This window comes from Oncorhynchus mykiss, chromosome 17, assembly GCF_013265735.2.
Source record: "Oncorhynchus mykiss isolate Arlee chromosome 17, USDA_OmykA_1.1, whole genome shotgun sequence".
In the NCBI taxonomy this organism is placed as follows: Eukaryota; Metazoa; Chordata; class Actinopteri; order Salmoniformes; family Salmonidae; genus Oncorhynchus; species Oncorhynchus mykiss.
The window spans coordinates 9,823,438-9,841,187 of NC_048581.1; the positions used below are offsets into that span (position 1 = coordinate 9,823,438).

The 17,750-nt window shown below is 48.7% G+C and overlaps 1 protein-coding gene across 9 annotated transcripts in view; it reads left to right on the forward strand.

Annotated features, from left to right (window-relative positions):
- LOC110516202 (bromodomain-containing protein 4) overlaps positions 1 to 17,750 on the forward strand; it is a 61,902-nt gene that overhangs the window by 14,311 nt on the left and 29,841 nt on the right. For 7 of the 9 annotated variants that reach the window (XM_036948861.1, XM_036948859.1, XM_036948866.1 and 4 more), the window contains exons 3-5: positions 14,595 to 14,843; positions 17,224 to 17,316; positions 17,587 to 17,724. In XM_036948861.1, coding sequence (XP_036804756.1) covers positions 14,721 to 14,843; positions 17,224 to 17,316; positions 17,587 to 17,724 — 354 coding nt within the window. In that variant the 5' untranslated portion in view covers positions 14,595 to 14,720. Of the gene's footprint in view, positions 1 to 14,536; positions 14,844 to 17,223; positions 17,317 to 17,586; positions 17,725 to 17,750 lie in introns of those variants that run through there. The other 2 variants (XM_036948860.1, XM_036948867.1) reach the window with 2 other exon arrangements.

Sequence of the window (17,750 nt, forward strand, 5' to 3'; positions counted from 1 at the left end):
ACTTCCCTGATGAAATGAGGATGTATTGTGGTATGTTGTGGTTTTGGTTCTATTTTTAGTCTTCATTTAACTAGACAAGCCAGTTAAGAACAAATACTTATTTACAATGACGGCCTACCGGGGAACAGTAGGTTAACTGCCTTGTTCAGGGGCAGAACGAGAGATTCTTACCATGTCAACTCGGGGATTCGATCCAGCAACCTTTTGGTTACTGCCCCAACACTCTAACCACTAGGCTATCTGCTGGTTACTGCCCCAACACTCTAACCACTAGGCTATCTGCTGGTTACTGCCCCAACACTCTAACCACTAGGCTATCTGCTGGTTACTGCCCCAACACTCTAACCACTAGGCTATCTGCTGGTTACTGCCCCAACACTCTAACCACTAGGCTATCTGCTGGTTACTGCCCCAACACTCTAACCACTAGGCTATCTGCTGGTTACTGCCCCAACACTCTAACCACTAGGCTATCTGCTGGTTACTGCCCCAACACTCTAACCACTAGGCTATCTGCTGGTTACTGCCCCAACACTCTAACCACTAGGCTATCTGCTGGTTACTGGCCCAACACTCTAACCACTAGGCTATCTGCTGGTTACTGCCCCAACACTCTAACCACTAGGCTATCTGCTGGTTACTGCCCCAACACTCTAACCACTAGGCTATCTGCTGGTTACTGCCCCAACACTCTAACCACTAGGCTATCTGCTGGTTACTGCCCCAACACTCTAACCACTAGGCTATCTGCTGGTTACTGCCCCAACACTCTAACCACTAGGCTATCTGCTGGTTACTGCCCCAACACTCTAACCACTAGGCTATCTGCTGGTTACTGCCCCAACACTCTAACCACTAGGCTATCTGCTGGTTACTGCCCCAACACTCTAACCACTAGGCTATCTGCTGGTTACTGCCCCAACACTCTAACCACTAGGCTATCTGCTGGTTACTGGCCCAACACTCTAACCACTAGGCTATCTGCTGGTTACTGCCCCAACACTCTAACCACTAGGCTATCTGCTGGTTACTGCCCCAACACTCTAACCACTAGGCTATCTGCTGGTTACTGCCCCAACACTCTAACCACTAGGCTATCTGCTGGTTACTGCCCCAACACTCTAACCACTAGGCTATCTGCTGGTTACTGCCCCAACACTCTAACCATTAGGCTATCTGCTGGTTACTGCCCCAACACTCTAACCACTAGGCTATCTGCTGGTTACTGCCCCAACACTCTAACCACTAGGCTATCTGCTGGTTACTGCCCCAACACTCTAACCACTAGGCTATCTGCTGGTTACTGCCCCAACACTCTAACCACTAGGCTATCTGCTGGTTACTGCCCCAACACTCTAACCACTAGGCTATCTGCTGGTTACTGCCCCAACACTCTAACCACTAGGCTATCTGCTGGTTACTGCCCCAACACTCTAACCACTAGGCTATCTGCTGGTTACTGCCCCAACACTCTAACCACTAGGCTATCTGCTGGTTACTGCCCCAACACTCTAACCACTAGGCTATCTGCTGGTTACTGCCCCAACACTCTAACCACTAGGCTATCTGCTGGTTACTGCCCCAACACTCTAACCACTAGGCTCTATCTGCTGGTTACTGCCCCAACACTCTAACCACTAGGCTATCTGCTGGTTACTGCCCCAACACTCTAACCACTAGGCTACCTGCTGGTTACTGCCCCAACACTCTAACCACTAGGCTATCTGCTGGTTACTGCCCCAACACTCTAACCACTAGGCTATCTGCTGGTTACTGCCCCAACACTCTAACCACTAGGCTATCTGCTGGTTACTGCCCCAACACTCTAACCACTAGGCTATCTGCTGGTTACTGCCCCAACACTCTAACCACTAGGCTATCTGCTGGTTACTGGCCCAACACTCTAACCACTAGGCTATCTGCTGGTTACTGGCCCAACACTCTAACCACTAGGCTATCTGCTGGTTACTGCCCCAACACTCTAACCACTAGGCTATCTGCTGGTTACTGGCCCAACACTCTAACCACTAGGCTATCTGCCGCCCCAACACTCTAACCACTAGGCTATCTGCTGGTTACTGCCCCAACACTCTAACCACTAGGCTATCTGCCGCCCCAACACTCTAACCACTAGGCTATCTGCTGGTTACTGCCCCAACACTCTAACCACTAGGCTATCTGCCGCCCCAACACTCTAACCACTAGGCTATCTGCCGCCCCAACACTCTAACCACTAGGCTATCTGCCGCCCCAACACTCTAACCACTAGGCTATCTGCCGCCCCAACACTCTAACCACTAGGCTACCTGCTGGTTACTGCCCCAACACTCTAACCACTAGGCTATCTGCTGGTTACTGCCCCAACACTCTAACCACTAGGCTATCTGCTGGTTACTGCCCCAACACTCTAACCACTAGGCTACCTGCTGGTTACTGCCCCAACACTCTAACCACTAGGCTATCTGCTGGTTACTGCCCCAACACTCTAACCACTAGGCTATCTGCTGGTTACTGCCCCAACACTCTAACCACTAGGCTATCTGCTGGTTACTGCCCCAACACTCTAACCACTAGGCTATCTGCTGGTTACTGGCCCAACACTCTAACCACTAGGCTATCTGCTGGTTACTGCCCCAACACTCTAACCACTAGGCTATCTGCTGGTTACTGCCCCAACACTCTAACCACTAGGCTATCTGCTGGTTACTGCCCCAACACTCTAACCACTAGGCTATCTGCTGGTTACTGCCCCAACACTCTAACCACTAGGCTATCTGCTGGTTACTGGCCCAACACTCTAACCACTAGGCTATCTGCTGGTTACTGGCCCAACACTCTAACCACTAGGCTATCTGCTGGTTACTGCCCCAACACTCTAACCACTAGGCTATCTGCTGGTTACTGCCCCAACACTCTAACCACTAGGCTATCTGCTGGTTACTGCCCCAACACTCTAACCAGTAGGCTATCTGCTGGTTACTGGTCCAACACTCTAACCACTAGGCTATCTGCTGGTTACTGCCCCAACACTCTAACCACTAGGCTATCTGCTGGTTACTGCCCCAACACTCTAACCACTAGGCTATCTGCTGGTTACTGCCCCAACACTCTAACCACTAGGCTATCTGCTGGTTACTGGCCCAACACTCTAACCACTAGGCTATCTGCTGGTTACTGGCCCAACACTCTAACCACTAGGCTATCTGCTGGTTACTGCCCCAACACTCTAACCACTAGGCTATCTGCTGGTTACTGGCCCAACACTCTAACCACTAGGCTATCTGCCGCCCCAACACTCTAACCACTAGGCTATCTGCTGGTTACTGCCCCAACACTCTAACCACTAGGCTATCTGCCGCCCCAACACTCTAACCACTAGGCTATCTGCTGGTTACTGCCCCAACACTCTAACCACTAGGCTATCTGCCGCCCCAACACTCTAACCACTAGGCTATCTGCCGCCCCAACACTCTAACCACTAGGCTATCTGCCGCCCCAACACTCTAACCACTAGGCTATCTGCCGCCCCAACACTCTAACCACTAGGCTACCTGCTGGTTACTGCCCCAACACTCTAACCACTAGGCTATCTGCTGGTTACTGCCCCAACACTCTAACCACTAGGCTATCTGCTGGTTACTGCCCCAACACTCTAACCACTAGGCTATCTGCTGGTTACTGCCCCAACACTCTAACCACTAGGCTATCTGCTGGTTACTGCCCCAACACTCTAACCACTAGGCTATCTGCTGGTTACTGCCCCAACACTCTAACCACTAGGCTATCTGCTGGTTACTGCCCCAACACTCTAACCACTAGGCTATCTGCTGGTTACTGCCCCAACACTCTAACCACTAGGCTATCTGCTGGTTACTGCCCCAACACTCTAACCACTAGGCTATCTGCTGGTTACTGGCCCAACACTCTAACCACTAGGCTATCTGCTGGTTACTGGCCCAACACTCTAACCACTAGGCTATCTGCTGGTTACTGCCCCAACACTCTAACCACTAGGCTATCTGCTGGTTACTGGCCCAACACTCTAACCACTAGGCTATCTGCCGCCCCAACACTCTAACCACTAGGCTATCTGCTGGTTACTGCCCCAACACTCTAACCACTAGGCTATCTGCCGCCCCAACACTCTAACCACTAGGCTATCTGCTGGTTACTGCCCCAACACTCTAACCACTAGGCTATCTGCCGCCCCAACACTCTAACCACTAGGCTATCTGCCGCCCCAACACTCTAACCACTAGGCTATCTGCCGCCCCAACACTCTAACCACTAGGCTATCTGCCGCCCCAACACTCTAACCACTAGGCTACCTGCTGGTTACTGCCCCAACACTCTAACCACTAGGCTATCTGCTGGTTACTGCCCCAACACTCTAACCACTAGGCTATCTGCTGGTTACTGCCCCAACACTCTAACCACTAGGCTACCTGCTGGTTACTGCCCCAACACTCTAACCACTAGGCTATCTGCTGGTTACTGCCCCAACACTCTAACCACTAGGCTATCTGCTGGTTACTGCCCCAACACTCTAACCACTAGGCTATCTGCTGGTTACTGCCCCAACACTCTAACCACTAGGCTATCTGCTGGTTACTGGCCCAACACTCTAACCACTAGGCTATCTGCTGGTTACTGCCCCAACACTCTAACCACTAGGCTATCTGCTGGTTACTGCCCCAACACTCTAACCACTAGGCTATCTGCTGGTTACTGCCCCAACACTCTAACCACTAGGCTATCTGCTGGTTACTGCCCCAACACTCTAACCACTAGGCTATCTGCTGGTTACTGCCCCAACACTCTAACCACTAGGCTATCTGCTGGTTACTGCCCCAACACTCTAACCACTAGGCTATCTGCTGGTTACTGCCCCAACACTCTAACCACTTGGCTATCTGCTGGTTACTGCCCCAACACTCTAACCACTAGGCTATCTGCTGGTTACTGCCCCAACACTCTAACCACTAGGCTATCTGCTGGTTACTGGTCCAACACTCTAACCACTAGGCTATCTGCTGGTTACTGCCCCAACACTCTAACCACTAGGCTATCTGCTGGTTACTGCCCCAACACTCTAACCACTAGGCTATCTGCTGGTTACTGCCCCAACACTCTAACCACTAGGCTATCTGCTGGTTACTGCCCCAACACTCTAACCACTAGGCTATCTGCTGGTTACTGGCCCAACACTCTAACCACTAGGCTATCTGCTGGTTACTGCCCCAACACTCTAACCACTAGGCTATCTGCTGGTTACTGCCCCAACACTCTAACCACTAGGCTATCTGCTGGTTACTGGCCCAACACTCTAACCACTAGGCTATCTGCCGCCCCAACACTCTAACCACTAGGCTATCTGCTGGTTACTGCCCCAACACTCTAACCACTAGGCTATCTGCCGCCCCAACACTCTAACCACTAGGCTATCTGCTGGTTACTGCCCCAACACTCTAACCACTAGGCTATCTGCCGCCCCAACACTCTAACCACTAGGCTATCTGCCGCCCCAACACTCTAACCACTAGGCTATCTGCCGCCCCAACACTCTAACCACTAGGCTATCTGCCGCCCCAACACTCTAACCACTAGGCTACCTGCTGGTTACTGCCCCAACACTCTAACCACTAGGCTATCTGCTGGTTACTGCCCCAACACTCTAACCACTAGGCTATCTGCTGGTTACTGCCCCAACACTCTAACCACTAGGCTACCTGCTGGTTACTGCCCCAACACTCTAACCACTAGGCTATCTGCTGGTTACTGCCCCAACACTCTAACCACTAGGCTATCTGCTGGTTACTGCCCCAACACTCTAACCACTAGGCTATCTGCTGGTTACTGCCCCAACACTCTAACCACTAGGCTATCTGCTGGTTACTGGCCCAACACTCTAACCACTAGGCTATCTGCTGGTTACTGCCCCAACACTCTAACCACTAGGCTATCTGCTGGTTACTGCCCCAACACTCTAACCACTAGGCTATCTGCTGGTTACTGCCCCAACACTCTAACCACTAGGCTATCTGCTGGTTACTGCCCCAACACTCTAACCACTAGGCTATCTGCTGGTTACTGCCCCAACACTCTAACCACTAGGCTATCTGCTGGTTACTGCCCCAACACTCTAACCACTAGGCTATCTGCTGGTTACTGCCCCAACACTCTAACCACTAGGCTATCTGCTGGTTACTGCCCCAACACTCTAACCACTAGGCTATCTGCTGGTTACTGGCCCAACACTCTAACCACTAGGCTATCTGCTGGTTACTGGCCCAACACTCTAACCACTAGGCTATCTGCTGGTTACTGCCCCAACACTCTAACCACTAGGCTATCTGCTGGTTACTGGCCCAACACTCTAACCACTAGGCTATCTGCCGCCCCAACACTCTAACCACTAGGCTATCTGCTGGTTACTGCCCCAACACTCTAACCACTAGGCTATCTGCCGCCCCAACACTCTAACCACTAGGCTATCTGCTGGTTACTGCCCCAACACTCTAACCACTAGGCTATCTGCCGCCCCAACACTCTAACCACTAGGCTATCTGCCGCCCCAACACTCTAACCACTAGGCTATCTGCCGCCCCAACACTCTAACCACTAGGCTATCTGCCGCCCCAACACTCTAACCACTAGGCTACCTGCTGGTTACTGCCCCAACACTCTAACCACTAGGCTATCTGCTGGTTACTGCCCCAACACTCTAACCACTAGGCTATCTGCTGGTTACTGCCCCAACACTCTAACCACTAGGCTACCTGCTGGTTACTGCCCCAACACTCTAACCACTAGGCTATCTGCTGGTTACTGCCCCAACACTCTAACCACTAGGCTATCTGCTGGTTACTGCCCCAACACTCTAACCACTAGGCTATCTGCTGGTTACTGCCCCAACACTCTAACCACTAGGCTATCTGCTGGTTACTGGCCCAACACTCTAACCACTAGGCTATCTGCTGGTTACTGCCCCAACACTCTAACCACTAGGCTATCTGCTGGTTACTGCCCCAACACTCTAACCACTAGGCTATCTGCTGGTTACTGCCCCAACACTCTAACCACTAGGCTATCTGCTGGTTACTGCCCCAACACTCTAACCACTAGGCTATCTGCTGGTTACTGCCCCAACACTCTAACCACTAGGCTATCTGCTGGTTACTGCCCCAACACTCTAACCACTAGGCTATCTGCTGGTTACTGCCCCAACACTCTAACCACTAGGCTATCTGCTGGTTACTGCCCCAACACTCTAACCACTAGGCTATCTGCCGCCCCAACACTCTAACCACTAGGCTATCTGCCGCCCCAACACTCTAACCACTAGGCTACCTGCTGGTTACTGCCCCAACACTCTAACCACTAGGCTATCTGCTGGTTACTGCCCCAACACTCTAACCACTAGGCTATCTGCTGGTTACTGCCCCAACACTCTAACCACTAGGCTACCTGCTGGTTACTGCCCCAACACTCTAACCACTAGGCTATCTGCTGGTTACTGCCCCAACACTCTAACCACTAGGCTATCTGCTGGTTACTGCCCCAACACTCTAACCACTAGGCTATCTGCTGGTTACTGCCCCAACACTCTAACCACTAGGCTATCTGCTGGTTACTGGCCCAACACTCTAACCACTAGGCTATCTGCTGGTTACTGCCCCAACACTCTAACCACTAGGCTATCTGCTGGTTACTGCCCCAACACTCTAACCACTAGGCTATCTGCTGGTTACTGCCCCAACACTCTAACCACTAGGCTATCTGCTGGTTACTGCCCCAACACTCTAACCACTAGGCTATCTGCTGGTTACTGCCCCAACACTCTAACCACTAGGCTATCTGCTGGTTACTGCCCCAACACTCTAACCACTAGGCTATCTGCTGGTTACTGCCCCAACACTCTAACCACTAGGCTATCTGCTGGTTACTGCCCCAACACTCTAACCACTAGGCTATCTGCTGGTTACTGCCCCAACACTCTAACCACTAGGCTATCTGCTGGTTACTGGTCCAACACTCTAACCACTAGGCTATCTGCTGGTTACTGCCCCAACACTCTAACCACTAGGCTATCTGCTGGTTACTGCCCCAACACTCTAACCACTAGGCTATCTGCTGGTTACTGCCCCAACACTCTAACCACTAGGCTATCTGCTGGTTACTGCCCCAACACTCTAACCACTAGGCTATCTGCTGGTTACTGGCCCAACACTCTAACCACTAGGCTATCTGCTGGTTACTGGCCCAACACTCTAACCACTAGGCTATCTGCTGGTTACTGCCCCAACACTCTAACCACTAGGCTATCTGCTGGTTACTGGCCCAACACTCTAACCACTAGGCTATCTGCCGCCCCAACACTCTAACCACTAGGCTATCTGCTGGTTACTGCCCCAACACTCTAACCACTAGGCTATCTGCCGCCCCAACACTCTAACCACTAGGCTATCTGCTGGTTACTGCCCCAACACTCTAACCACTAGGCTATCTGCCGCCCCAACACTCTAACCACTAGGCTATCTGCCGCCCCAACACTCTAACCACTAGGCTATCTGCCGCCCCAACACTCTAACCACTAGGCTATCTGCCGCCCCAACACTCTAACCACTAGGCTACCTGCTGGTTACTGCCCCAACACTCTAACCACTAGGCTATCTGCTGGTTACTGCCCCAACACTCTAACCACTAGGCTATCTGCTGGTTACTGCCCCAACACTCTAACCACTAGGCTATCTGCTGGTTACTGGCCCAACACTCTAACCACTAGGCTATCTGCCGCCCCAACACTCTAACCACTAGGCTATCTGCTGGTTACTGCCCCAACACTCTAACCACTAGGCTATCTGCTGGTTACTGCCCCAACACTCTAACCACTAGGCTATCTGCTGGTTACTGGCCCAACACTCTAACCACTAGGCTATCTGCTGGTTACTGCCCCAACACTCTAACCACTAGGCTATCTGCTGGTTACTGCCCCAACACTCTAACCACTAGGCTATCTGCTGGTTACTGCCCCAACACTCTAACCACTAGGCTATCTGCTGGTTACTGCCCCAACACTCTAACCACTAGGCTATCTGCTGGTTACTGCCCCAACACTCTAACCACTAGGCTATCTGCTGGTTACTGCCCCAACACTCTAACCACTAGGCTATCTGCTGGTTACTGCCCCAACACTCTAACCACTAGGCTATCTGCTGGTTACTGCCCCAACACTCTAACCACTAGGCTATCTGCTGGTTACTGCCCCAACACTCTAACCACTAACCAATCTGCCGCCCCAATGTTTTGTTGTCTATTGAATGGAAAAGTCCATCATCATCGGTTTGCTTCCTCTACATGGTGTGTGTTTTTGTGCATGCCTGAGTGTGTGTGTGTGGTGTGTGTTTTTGTGCATGCCTGAGTGTGTGTGTGTGGTGTGTGTTTTTGTGCATGCCTGAGTGTGTGTGTGTGGTGTGTGTTTTTGTGCATGCCTGAGTGTGTGTGTGTGGTGTGTGTTTTTGTGCATGCCTGAGTGTGTGTGTGTGGTGTGTGTTTTTGTGCATGCCTGAGTGTGTGTGTGTGGTGTGTGTTTTTGTGCATGCCTGTGTGTGTGTGTGTGGTGTGTGTTTTTGTGCATGCCTGAGTGTGTGTGTGTGGTGTGTGTGGGGGCATCTGTGTTTGAGCAAGCTGCCTCAGGCTAGTGCTGGGAAAAGGGGGGTGGAGTGAGTGGGCGAGAAAACGGAGGGATGGGTGGAAGGGGGTGTGGCGCTTTTAAAGTATGACCAACCAGAAAGAGACAGAGGCATTCTGTCTGAGAGAGGGAGAGGAAAATAAAAGAAAGATCTAGAATGAGATTCCTCTCTCGTTATTCCATCACCTCCTTTTCTCTTTCTTTCCCCTCTATCTCTCTTTTTGTTTCACTGTTTCCTTCCCTCCATCCCTCTCTTTCTGTGCTCTGGGATCGTGGAGAGAGGAAGGGCAGGATGAATAGGAGGAGAGATGTGCTCTGGGATCGTGGAGAGAGGAAGGGCAGGATGAATAGGAGGAGAGATGTGCTCTGGGATCGTGGAGAGAGGAAGGGCAGGATGAATAGGAGGAGAGATGTGCTCTGGGATCGTGGAGAGAGGAAGGGCAGGATGAATAGGAGGAGAGATGTGCTCTGGGATCGTGGAGAGAGGAAGGGCAGGATGAATAGGAGGAGAGATGTGCTCTGGGATCGTGGAGAGAGGAAGGGCAGGATGAATAGGAGGAGAGATGTGCTCTGGGATCGTGGAGAGAGGAAGGGCAGGATGAATAGGAGGAGAGATGTGCTCTGGGATCGTGGAGAGAGGAAGGGCAGGATGAATAGGAGGAGAGATGTGCTCTGGGATCGTGGAGAGAGGAAGGGCAGGATGAATAGGAGGAGAGATGTGCTCTGGGATCGTGGAGAGAAGAAGGGCAGGATGAATAGGAGGAGAGATGTGCTCTGGGATCGTGGAGAGAGGAAGGGCATAATGAATAGGAGGAGAGATGTGCTCTGGGATCGTGGAGAGAAGAAGGGCAGGATGAATAGGAGGAGAGATGTGCTCTGGGATCGTGGAGAGAGGAAGGGCAGGATGAATAGGAGGAGAGATGTGCTCTGGGATTGTGGAGAGAGGAAGGGCAGGATGAATAGGAGGAGAGATGTGGTCTTTCTCTTTCTATCGCACTATTGGAACTGGAACCAGCTCGTCTTCAGACTCTTCTGTTTCTAAAGAACACGAGGAATCCTGTCTCCTGCTCTTCACTCTTCTGTTCCTAAAGAACACAAGGAATCCTGTCTCCTGTTCTTCTGTTCCTAAAGAACACGAGGAATCCTTTCTCCTGCTCTTCACTCTTCTGTTCCTAAAGAACACGAGGAATCCTTTTCCCTGCTCTTCCAGAACTCCTGTTAGTCTGAATTACTTCTGACTCTCTCCTGACCGTGTGTGTGTGTTGGGATTGTTCCGAGGTTTGTTTAAGACTTTTTCTATGGACTTTAAGATGCAGTCTAGATTTAACAGTCTGCTGGACTTCCAGACATGGTATCTCTTACCGGAGAAGATAGCACGTTCCTGTGAGGAGGTAACTCTCACACACACCCCCTCACTTCACGTGGTTGTTCTTGACTGGTGTCTGTCCTTTTCTCAGTCTCTTCCTGGTTTCCACTTGTGCGTTATCTTGATTTCCATGTAAACTCTTGTTTTTGTTATGGAGTACTAGCATGAGGTATTAGGTCAGTGTTCTGGTGATGTCAGAGGATGGCTTAACTCTTTCTCTGTCAGTGTTCTGGTGATGTCAGAGGATGGCTTAACGCTTTCTCTGTCAGTGTTCTGGTGATGTCAGAGGATGGCTAAACTCTTTCTCTGTCAGTGTTCTGGTGATGTCAGAGGATGGCTAAACTCTTTCTCTGTCAGTGTTCTGGTGATGTACTCTATACTCCTCTGTAAACTGTCCATCGATATATACAAGATCCACTGGTTGATGCTTATTTAAAAAGCCTCTTAGGCCTCACTGCCCCTTATCAACCGTGTTGTTGTTGTGTTGCTACTGTGTTGTCATGTTGTGTTGCTGTTGTTGTTGTGTTGCTGTCATGCTGTGTTGTTGTGTTGCTACAGTGCTGTGCTGTCATGTTGTGTTGCTACAGTGTTGTGTTGCTGCCGTGCTGTGTTGTTATCTTAGGTCTTTCTTTATGTAGTGTTGTGGTGTCTCTCTTGTCGTGTTTTGTCCAAATGTTTATTTTGAATCCCAGCCCCCGGCCCTGCAGCCCCCGGCCCTGCAGCTCCCGGCCCTGCAGGGGGCCTTTTGCCTCTTGGTAGGCCGTCATTGTGAATAAGAAGTGGTCCTTAATTGACTTGCCTCGTTAACCTCTCTAGCGTATGTGGGGCGCTAGCGTCCCACCTGGCCAACATCCAGTGAGATTGCAGAGCGCCAAATTCAAATACAGAAATACTTATTATAAAAATTCAGAAAACAAAACATATTTTACATAGGTTTAAAGATTAACTTCTTGTGAATCCAACCACAGTGACAGATTTAAAAAATGCTTAACGGCATAAGCATACCTTACGATTATTTGAGAACATAGCCCAGCAGACAAATCATTACAAACAGTAACCAGCCAAGTAGAAGAGTTACACAAGTCAGAAATAGAGATAAAATGAATCCCTTACCTTTGATGATCTTCATATGGTTGCACTCCGAAGACATTAATTTAAACAATAAATGTTCATTTTGTTCGATAAAGTCTCTTTATATCCAAAAACCTCAGTTTTGTTTTTTGCGTTTTCTTCAGTAATCCACAGGCTCAAACGCAGTCAAAACAGGCAGACAAAAAAATCCAAATTGTATCTGTAAAGTTCATAGAAACATGTCAAACGATGTTTATATTCAAACCTCAGGTTGTTTTTAGCCTAAATAATCGATAATATTTCAACCGGACAATAACGTCGTCGATATAAAAGGTAAACAAGAAAGGCACTCTCTCGGGATTGCGCATGATAAAGTTCTGTGACAAGGTAGGGTCCACTCATTCAGACTGGTCTTACTCCCCATTTATCAGAATACAAGCCTGAAACAATTTCTAAAGACTCTTGACATCTATTGGAAGGCATAGGATCTGCAATTTGAGTCTCAAATCAATGGATACTGTAATGGCATTGAATAGAAAACTACAATCCCCCCCAAAATACTTCCTGAATGGATTTTACTCAGGTCTTCGCCTGCCAAATCAGTTCTGTTATACTCACAGACACGATATTAACAGTTTTGGAAACTTTAGAGTATTTTCTATCCAAATCTACCAAATCTACCAGTTATATGCATATCATATCTTCTGGGCCCGAGTAGCATGCAGTTTAATTATGGGCATGCTTTTCATCCAAAATTCCTAATGCTGCCCCCTACCCTAGAGAAGTTAAATCAAACCATGTTAGAGGACCTTTCACCTTTTATCTGTTAGACTATGTCTGTGTTTACTGTGTGTGTGTGTTAGCGCAGTGTGTCTGTGTGTGTGTGTCTTAGCGCAGTGTGTGTGTGGTAGCGCAGTGTGTGTGTGTGTGGTAGCGCAGTGTGTGTGTGTGTGGTAGCGCAGTGTGTGTGTGTGGTAGCGCAGTGTGTGTGTGTGGTAGCGCAGTGTGTGTGTGTGTGGTAGCGCAGTGTGTGTGGTAGCGCAGTGTGTGTGTGTGTGTGTGTGGTAGCGCAGTGTGTGTGTGTGTGTGGTAGCGCAGTGTGTGTGTGTGTGTGTGGTAGCGCAGTGTGTGTGTGTGTGTGTGTGGTAGCGCAGTGTGTGTGTGGTAGCGCTGTGTGTGTGTGTGTTAGAGCTGTGTGTGTGTGTGTGACTGTAGGTGTGTGTTGTTTGGGGAAGTCCAGTTTGGAGTTTAGTCTGGGCAGCCAGTGTGTGCAGGGGTCAGTATATAGATCTTTGTGAGTTAGGGTAGTGTGTGTGTGTGTGTGTATGCAGGGGTCGGTATATAGATCTGTGTGAGTTAGGGTAGTGTGTGTGTGTGTGTGTGTGTGCAGGGGTCAGTATATAGATCTGTGTGAGTTAGGGTAGTGTGTGTGCAGGGGTCAGTATATAGATCTGTGTGAGTTAGGGTAGTGTGTGTGTGGCTGTAGGTGTGTGTGTTGGAAAGTTTGGGAAAGTCCAGTTCTGTTGATTAGTCACTGAGACGGTGGGCTGATATGCCTGTGTATGCCAGGGTCAGTGTATAGGTCTGTGTGTTCATGTAGGTATGTAGTGGGGTTGGTGTATAGGACTGTGTTTATATAGTGGGGTTGGTGTATAGGACTGTGTTTATATAGTGGGGTTGGTGTATAGGACTGTGTTTATATAGTGGGGTCGGTGTATAGGACTGTGTTTATATAGTGGGGTCGGTGTATAGGACTGTGTTTATATAGTGGGGTCGGTGTATAGGACTGTGTTTATATAGTGGGGTCGGTGTATAGGACTGTGTTTATGTAGTGGGGTCAGTGTATAGGACTGTGTTTATGTAGTGGGGCTGGTGTGTAGGACTGTGTTTATGTAGTGGGGTTGGTGTGTAGGACTGTGTTTATGTAGCTGTTTGTATGTAGTGGGGTTGGTGTATAGGACTGTGTTTATATAGTGGGGTTGGTGTATAGGACTGTGTTTATGTAGTGGGGTTGGTGTACAGGATTGTGTTTATATAGTGGGGTTGGTGTATAGGACTGTGTTTATATAGTGGGGTTGGTGTATAGGACTGTGTTTATGTAGTGGGGTTGGTGTACAGGATTGTGTTTATATAGGACTGTGTTTATATAGTGGGGTCGGTGTATAGGACTGTGATGATGATGACGTTACTCTTCCTCCCCTCCTAGAGAGTCCAATAGGCTGTGATGATGACGATATTCTTCCTCTCCTCCTAGAGAATCCAGTGGGCTGTGATGACGTTACTCTTCCTCCCCCTCCTTGAAAATCCAGTGGGCTGTGATGATGACGATGATGACGTTACTCTTTCTCCCTCTCCTAGAGAATCCAGTGGCTGTGATGATGATGATGTTACTCTTCCTCCCCTCCTAGAGAATCCAATGGGCTGTGATGATGACGATGATGACGTTACTCTTCCTCCTCCCTTCAGACAGTCCAGCGTTTTGTGTGATGGCCTGAGAGGGCTTCCCAGTCTAGCCTGCCTGCCTCTCCCGGGTCCAAACTGTCTGACTGGGACTCCCCCCCTCCCCGCCTGCTACGCCCTGCCTCCGTTGCCATGGGAGACGGCCTGGAGGCGGGCAGCAGCCTAGACCCCGCCCCCCGCTCCCTCTCCTGTAACCCCCCGCCCCCCGAGACATGGAACCCCTCGAGGCCGAAACGACAGACCAACCAGCTACAGGTAGTGTGTGTGGTGTGTGTGTGTGTGGTGTGTGTGTGTGTGTGTGTCGAACCACAGAACAACTAGCTTTGACTACTGGTACTGTACTGTTTGATGGATTGGTTGGTCGGTCGGGGCCATATAAAATAATATAAAATGTTTTTTCAGGTTTTCGTTTTTCTCAGTTTTCATTCTCAAACTCACATTTTTTTTAATAGATAGATAGAGATAGATAGATATTCAGTCCGCATCAATTCTTAAACAACATCATGACTAGACGTCGACCGACTATGATTTTTCAACGCCAATACCGATTATTGGAGGACCAAAAAGCCGGTGCCGATTAATCGGCCGATTTTTATATCAACTGAATATTTGTAATAATGACTATAACAATACTGAATGAACACTTTTTTTATTTTAACTTAATATAATACATCAATAAAATCTATTTAATCTCAATTAAATAATGAAACATGTTCAATTTGGTTTAAATAATGCAAAAACAAAGTGTTGGAGAAGAAAGTAAAAGTGCAATATGTGCCATGTAAGAAAGCTTACGTTTCAGTTCCTTGCTCAGAACATACGAAAGGTGGTGGTTCCTTTTAACATGAGTCTTCAATATTCCCAGGTAAGAAGTTTTAGGTTGTAGTTATTATAGGAATTATAGGACTATTTCTCTCTATACCATTTGTATTTCATTAACCTTTGACTATTGGATGTTCTTATAGGCACTATAGTATTGCCAGCCTAATCTCGGGAGTTGATAGGCTTGAAGTCATAAACAGCACAATGCTTGAAGCACAGCAAAGAGCTGCTGGCAAATGCAGGAAAGTGCTGTTTGAATGAACGCTTACGAGCCTGCTGCTGCCTACCATCACTCAGTCAGACTGCTCTATCAAATATCAAATCATAGACTTAATTATAATATAATAACACACAGAAATACGAGCCTTAGGTCATTAATATGGTCGAATCCGGAAACTATCATCTAGAAAACAAAAGGTTTATTCTGTCAGTGAAATACGGAACCGTTCCGTATTTTATCTAACGGAAAGGGTCTTCACACAGTTCGCAACGAGCCAGACGGCCCAAACTGCTGCATATACTCTGACTCTGTTGCACATTTCGCAACGAGCCAGACGGCCCAAACTGCTGCATATACCCTGACTCTGCTTGCACAGTTCACAACGAGCCAGACGGCCCAAACTGCTGCATATACCCTGACTCTGCTTGCACAGGATAAGTGACACAATTTCCCAAGTTACAAGAAATTCATGTTAGCAGGCAATATGAACTAAATATGCAGGTTTAAAAATATATACTTGTGTATTGATTTTAAGGAAGGCATGATGTTTATAGTTAGGTACACATTGGTGCAATGACAGTGCTTTTTTCGCTAATGCGCTGGTTAAATCACCCGTTTGGCTGTGATTCGATGATAAATTAAAAGGCAGGGCATCGACTATATGCAACGCAGGACAAGCTTGTTAACCTGGTAATATCATCAACCATGTGTAGTTAACTAGTGATGATGTGAAGATTGATTGTTTTTTTCTAAGATGTGTTTAATGCTAGCTAGCACCTTTACCGTGGCTCCTTGCTGCCCTCACGTAACAGGTAGTCAGCCTGCCACTCAGTCTCCTCGTGGAGATCAATGTAATCGGCCGTAATCGGTGTCCGAAAATGCCGATTACCGATTGTTATGATAACTTGAAATCGGCCATTACGATTTATTTGGTCGACCTCTAATCATGACACCACTTTTGAGGTCTGGGAAAAATTTAATTAATTTTTATTTATGGATTTAACTACCTTTAATTCAACTGTGCACCAGCCTGGGACAGTTGTTTGGTTAGTGATGTTTCTGTAGCACTCGTGACTGCAGAGTTAGCTAAACAAAATGACCGCTGGATTGATGTAAATAATCATGATATCATTCTGCCAGGTAGACCTACACTACTCTGTAGTTAACATTTAATAGAGAAGGTTTCTGGGAAAGCCTTTTCATCTACCAGAAGGTTATCATTAACATCATCGCTAACGGCTACACACATTGGTAGACAGAAAGCACACAGACGGGCATTCCTGTGCCGTTGCCTCTTCGGGAGGGAGAGAGGGAGGGAGAGAGGGAGGGAGGGGGGAGGGTGAGAGAGAGAGGGGGGGGAGAGAGGGGGGGAGGGTGAGAGAGAGAATCACTGATGCATTTTGAAGTTCAACATTTAGTTGATTTCCTACTGAGTTCTTCAATACATTTTTTTATATTGTTGAATTCTGTTTTAATATCTGGATTCCATGATTCTGTCCGTGTTCCCCATTGCAGATCTATACGGCCCTAGTTGGTTCATTGATGGGTTGATTGATTGAGTGGTGGGTTGGTAATAGGTTTATTGTGTTGCAGTACCTGTTGAAGGTGCTGCTGAAGACGCTGTGGAAACATCACTTCTCATGGCCCTTCCAGGCTCCAGTAGATGCCATCAAACTCGGCCTGCCTGTAAGTAGTGTGTGTGTGGGGGGGGGGGGGGGGGGGGGGGGGGAATCACTTCTCATCGCCCCTCCAGGCTACCGTAGAGCGGGAGAGAGATGGAGGTGAGAGGGAGACATGGGGGAGAGAGAGTTGAGGGAGAGAGACTTTCTTTCCCTCTCTATCTCTCCATCCCTCTCTCCTCCATCCCTCTCTCCTCCCTCCCTCTAACCCCTCTCTCTCTCTCTCTCCTCCCTCCCTCTGTCCTCCCTCTCTCTCTCTCCCTCCTCCCCTCTCCAGGATTACTATCAGATCATCAAGGTTCCTATGGACATGGGGACCATCAAGAAGAGACTGGAGAACAGCTACTATTGGAACGCCCAGGAATGTATGCAGGACTTCAACACCATGTTCACCAACTGTTACATCTACAACAAGGTACAGCACACACACACACAGACAGA